The sequence below is a fragment of the Myripristis murdjan genome, chromosome 21 (genome assembly GCF_902150065.1).
Source record: "Myripristis murdjan chromosome 21, fMyrMur1.1, whole genome shotgun sequence".
NCBI classification, from domain to species: Eukaryota; Metazoa; Chordata; class Actinopteri; order Holocentriformes; family Holocentridae; genus Myripristis; species Myripristis murdjan.
This window is the reverse complement of record NC_044000.1, coordinates 15638135-15644223: the sequence shown is the minus strand read 5'-3', so window position 1 is coordinate 15644223 and position 6089 is coordinate 15638135. Positions and strand designations below refer to the sequence as shown.

At 40.5% G+C, this 6089-nt stretch overlaps 1 protein-coding gene across 1 annotated transcript; it reads left to right on the top strand.

The window, feature by feature from the left end:
* The first annotated feature begins 1562 nt into the window (after window positions 1-1562).
* Window positions 1563-5868, top strand: slc38a11 (solute carrier family 38 member 11). Its single transcript, XM_030081057.1, has 12 exons — window positions 1563-1669; window positions 1761-1884; window positions 2299-2373; window positions 2464-2598; window positions 2781-2846; window positions 3012-3118; window positions 3212-3291; window positions 3471-3541; window positions 4557-4718; window positions 4847-4959; window positions 5226-5357; window positions 5561-5868. The coding sequence occupies exons 1-12, from the start codon at window positions 1658-1660 to the stop codon at window positions 5798-5800; spliced, it is 1317 nt and encodes a 438-aa protein (XP_029936917.1). The 5' UTR covers window positions 1563-1657; the 3' UTR covers window positions 5801-5868.
* The last annotated feature ends 221 nt before the right edge of the window (window positions 5869-6089 follow it).

Here is a 6089-nt window from a genome sequence, read left to right as displayed (position 1 = left end):
TATAAAGACACCTGTTGGTTCACTTTTGATTGTTGTTGTTTCTTCCCATACAGAATCCCAATTAGAAGTGAAAAATAGGAGCCCAGTGAGTGTGGTCGTAGTGACTTATCCGCCCTACCACAGGACTCTGTTGTGCTTCTGGATGTTCCTGGGTACCAAATGAGTGGAGAGACTGAAGCGCGTCGGACTGACTGTTTCCCATCATGTTGCTGAACATCTACACGCGCACATGTCGGTAATACAGAGATGGAGTAACACATAGTATAATTACTACTTATCCCCTACAACGTCATTGTTCCCAGACTTTATCGTAATGTTTAGAAACGCGCGCGCACGCGCTTTTGTGTGTGTGTGTGTGTGTGTGTGTGTGTGTGTGTGTGTGTGTGTGTGTGTGTGTGTGTGTGTGTGTGTGTGTGTGTGTGTGTGTGCGCGCGCGAGTCACTTTGAAGGGTGTTTGGAGAGTGGCATAGATGCAGAAATATCTCTAGTAGGCAACTCTATGTAGTTCCAACAGTCTGATAAGACTGAGTCTGGATGACGCCAGCTCAGGCTTTTATTTAGCTATTCTTTATTTTAAAACCTGGCCTATGACGCGCGCAGTGTCCAAGAGACATGACCCCGTCTACGAAATGACATGACTGTATAAATCCATGAGATTAGCAGCCATAAAATATAATTTGTTAAATGAAATAAGTTAATTTCCTTTGGATGGATTTGACTGTTCCAGGACACTCACTTCCAGGGATCTGATGGCCCCTGGTGGCTGCAGACAGCACTGTAACCAATGATGTGTTGTAGCTCCAAAACCACATAAAGTTTAATGTATGACACCCCTCCACCCCGTCCCCACTCCCCACCACACACACACACACACACACACACACACACACACACATACTGGCCAAATGCAACCATTGTCGGATAGTGATAACGGATAATAATAATAATAATGTGTTTATATGCCTACCATAGGCTATATTCACTGTTTCCTTAGAATAAAAATAATAATAATAATAATAATAAAAATAAAAAAAATACAGACTTACTCGCCTGGATCAGAGGACTCGCAGTTACTGTAGATGAAGCTGTAAGGCCTCTTTAATTATCTGTATTGTGGTCGTCTGTTCTTGTACTGCAACCAACTGAACTTTTGAGGGTAATTTATTTTCTTATAGACGAAAGATGATCTTTTGATCTAAATTGTACAGGACATTTCAAATCATGACATAATATGGAGATTTATTATTATTGCAAATTATTGCATGAAAAAAATACTGCCTCCCTTTTTCTAAATACCTTTTTGAGCTGTTGCATTTTCTGCTATTCATAATTGTATATTGTTCTTTGATTGCATTTTTTTCCTCCATCCCTCCACCCCCACAATGGAGTCTTTTAGCTGTATATTCAGCTTTATAATCCTTTAATTCCAAATTTCCTGCATCATGAGTCTCCATGCAGATTTTGCAATCAGGTGTCAAACACTGGACCCCCCTTCAGGGGCGCTGTTGCGGTGATTTAAATAGGCTACGGTTGGACTAAAATGACTAACTTTCTGAGTTCCTCTAAGCCAATTCCATGGCAGACATGTGCGAGCACTGAGGATTGATTTTGACTCCCGTGAATTAACAAGTAAATCGGCGACCAGCAGGTGGACAAGATGGCTCAGCAGGTAGGCCCATGATATCTATGTTTTAGCCAACCACACGAACTACAGTTTGATATGGTTTCCTTTATTTTGTCTGTGTTATTGTGCTTTCCAGTTGAACAGTGACGAGGGCAAGACTTTAATAATTCTACCCCAACAAGTTGCTGGCGAAGGGAAAAGTTCAATGATATCAACGTCGTTTAATTTTATCAATTCCATCATAGGATCTGGAATAATAGGTAGGCTAAATAACTGACATTCATAATTTAGGTATATTACCAAACAACCGCAAATAATTGCATTATATGAAGTCGGTATGATGTTTCTTTTTTTCAAGTTCTGTATAGATATCCCACAAATTCTGTGACAATCCCGTTAATGTGTCAGTAGTCATGGTTGATTTTGTTGCAACAAAAAACTCTCATTCAAGCCCTCCAGTGGTAAACCCTCTGCATCATATGACTGGCGCCTGTTAACCCCAAGTACCCCCTTTAACTCCTTCGTCCTCAAAAACTGCATAAATCCCATGCATTATTCAACAAAGCATTTCACTAGCAGAATAAAGTGGCATGGTGTTTTTTTCTTTTCATCTGCATTTATTTATTTATTTATTTATTTACTTACTTACTTACTTACTTACTTACTTATTTCAGGTTTACCATATGCATTGAACCAGGCAGGCCTTCCCCTTGGCCTTTTGCTTTTGATAGTTGTAGCTTGCATCACAGGTGGGTTTTATAAATCTCATTAAGGTAGAGGTGGCTTGATTTTTTTATGAAATAAACAAACAAATAACATGATATCCTGCTTCTTGGCAGACTACTCAATCATCTTATTGATTAAAGGAGGCAATATATCGGGGACAAACAGTTATCAGTCACTGGTTCATAGCACTTTTGGGTTCCCTGGATACTTAATTCTGTCTGGACTGCAGTTCCTTTACCCTTTCATTGGTAAGTCATGTAAAGTAAGTAGCCCAGTTTGCGCAACCTAGACTTCTATTCTATTCTATTCTATTCTATTCTATTCTGTTCTATTCTATTCTGTTGCAGTAAACTAGCATTTGATATAGTATTGCAGATAGACAGAGATATTGTATACCAATGTGATGCTTCATCTCTGTCTTCCTCCTCAGCCATGATTAGTTACAACATCACTACTGGTGACACGCTGACCAAAGTATTTCAGAGAATACCAGGAGGTACGCTGCATGAAGTTTGTTCCATCTAAAAGTCCCAATTGACACTATGTTTGCCGTTAAAACAAGACTTTACCAAGTTAATAACTAAAGATTGATAGATTTTTGTCACAAAAGTTATTTTAGCATGTAAAGCTGACTCCAGTTAACCAGTGATGTTGTTTGCAGTTGGCCCTGACCACATCCTTGCAGAGCGTCACTTTGTGATCTTGGTGTCGACCATTCTCTTTACACTGCCTCTCTCACTTTATCGCAACATAGGACGGCTTGGGAAGGTAATTCATCTGATCTGACATGGGTCAGTGTTGTACATACAGTGATTTCTGAGTGCACAAAGTGCTGCATATAAAACATCTCTGTGTTACTAGGTGTCCTTCCTGTCAATGGTGTTGACCCTTGTCATCCTCATCGTTGTAATCATCAGAGCAGCCACCTTTGGACCTCAAGTGTACGTTCTATGTATTTGCAATTTGTCAATTTTCAGTTAATCCAGTTGATGTTAATCTGAATTTCTTGGAATTGTGTCATAATATTTTTTGTGGATGTTCCACTAAAAAGATGCCATGTAAGGCTGTCTTGTGTTGTATTCATTTGTAACTGAAATATGTAATTTCAACCCTTCTCTAGGGTCCCTACAGAAAATGCATGGGCATTTGCAAAGTGGAATGCAATTCAGGCAGTTGGTGTAATGTCTTTTGGTAAGTTTGTCAAAGTGTGATGATGATGATGATGATGATGGTGATGATGATGATGATGATGATGATGATGATACTGCTGCTGCTGCTGCTGATGATGATGCTGAGTGTGATGATGGAGACTATGTTGTGGGGAAGAAAGTAATGGTGATGTTGGTGCTGTGTGCCGTAGTGTTATGTTATGTTGCTGTTAGATGAAAGCCAGGTATATCCAAAGTTTCTTCTGCAGCCAAAAATGAGACTCATACAGCAAGCCAAGATGACTGCCAGATAAACTTGAATACACTTCCTGTAAATCGGGGGAGAATATTTCCAGGAAAAAATGGAATAATAGGGATAATATCCTTTCTTTGCACTGCAGGTCAAGTAGATGTCTTTGGAATGAATGTAGACATCTCAGATGTCACATGAGCTAGTCTTAGAAGAACAGTCATTGGGTTGTCCTCAACAAGGAGTCAAAGCCCACTGCTTCCACATATTTTGCTGAAAATGCTCCACAGTCAACTAGGACAACTGAGGAGATCTAATTAATTCATGTGATGAGCACTAAGTCTCAATGGCTGAATACTGCTATGCTTTGGCAAATCAGTCCTCGGCATCTCAAATAACTGTATGTGGTCTTCACCTTTCTGAATGGGACTTTGTCGATGAGTGTACACCAGGAGTGAAGAGCTGGGTCTCTCTGGTCATCCAAGGCTTTCATGCACAGTATGGTGCCATAAGGGGCCAAATACTTTGAGGGTTCTGGGCGAGTGGCTAATACCCATCTATTCAAAGGCATTTAACCGCTGTTAAGGAGTCCATCAGGGCTAGTGTGTGCATGCACTGGGGAGAATGTAGTGCTGTGCAGCCTGAATAGAGACAAGCACAGTTGGAAACCTCTCAAGCAAGTGAGTGAAAGCACCATACTGGAGTTCTAAGGCTTTCATCCAAAAGCAGCAATATGTTCAGTGTTTTGGTTTGTATGATTATGCAACCCGATGGGCGACAACTGAATTCTGTCCCTGTGTCTCTTTAGCCTTTATATGCCACCACAACAGCTTTCTGATGTATGGCTCTCTGGAGCAGCCAACTCTGACAAGCTGGTCTCGCGTCACCCATGTGTCTGTTGGCTCTGCCTTCATAGTCAGCGCTGCTTTTGCTGTGGCTGGCTATACCACCTTCACTGGCTACACACAAGGTGGTGTACAGCTGTTTCAGTTCAGAATATGCAGTAAATAGTAAATAGCAACATGACAGACATTGAGCTACATACCAATTACTTACGTGAACTCATGTTTTTATAATCATGTGTTCACTCTTTTTCAGGAGATATCTTTGAGAACTACTGCAGAAATGATAACCTGGCAACATTTGGTCGCTTCTGTTTCGGCCTCAGTATAATAACCACTTTTCCACTGGAATGTTTTGTGACGCGAGAGGTGAGCCACACTCTTATCATGTTGAGATGCCTCAGCCATGGAATTAAACATTTACTGATGTTAGGGACAGTGATTTCCTGTTCCTAACAGTCGTACTAGTAGTTTCCCAGTTATTCCTCTGGTGTCTGTGTGTCGCCTTCTCTTGACTTGCAATAAGAATGCAGCTTTACATCAGAATGTATTCTGTCAATTTGCACAAGGTACACATTTTTTAATATATGTTCATTAGGACACACTCATTTTCATATTCTCTTTTATGTTTTCAGGTGGTGTCCAATATTATTTGCAGTAGAGATCTTTCAAAAGCTGAGCATGTGGGCATAACTCTGCTCATAGTCTCAGTGTGCACAGCAATATCCTTGGCATATGACTGTCTTGGGGTTGTTTTGGAGCTGAATGTAAGTCATCGTGACTTAATAGAAAAACAAGACATCAGTCTGTATTTAATCCTTGTAGGTTTCAAGGCTGTCTTTACGCCCATTTAGATCATTAACAAACAGACGTCCATATTTATATATATGTGCATGTGTATGATTGTGTGTGTACCCATATCTGTGTGTATTGTATTTAACGGTACATTGATCATTTGCCTACATTCCAGGGTGTGCTGAGCGCCACGCCCCTTATCTTCATCATTCCATCAGCATGCTTCCTCAAGCTCTCCTCTGGCCGCTGGTTCCAGGGTGAAAACCTGATACCTACCATCCTCATCGTGATTGGGTTGTTTGTCATGGTAACCGGTCTGACCATGACTGGCCTCTACCCACAAGACTGCTCACATGGCATGGAGATGTTTTACTGTGCGGATGCCAATGTCTCCAGCACTGCACCTCCTGTGTAACAAGACAGCTGGTTTTGAAGATCAGCTCTGAACAGTATTGTTCTTGCATGTTTTCACATGGTGCTTGTTTCAGGTGCTTTAGGATATTTCTTCTTTCTTCTTCTTCTTCTTTACACAAACAAACAAACAAAAAAATATTATAATAATATAGGCTGTGTTCGTATTGTTGTTGTTGTAATTGTAATGTTACCTCTTGTGGATTATTCTAAAACAGCCCACACGATGTCGCTGTAGCCAAATGAAGAATTAAGAAAATAAAAAGTACAAAAACAAGAAGTCTGTTGCATTG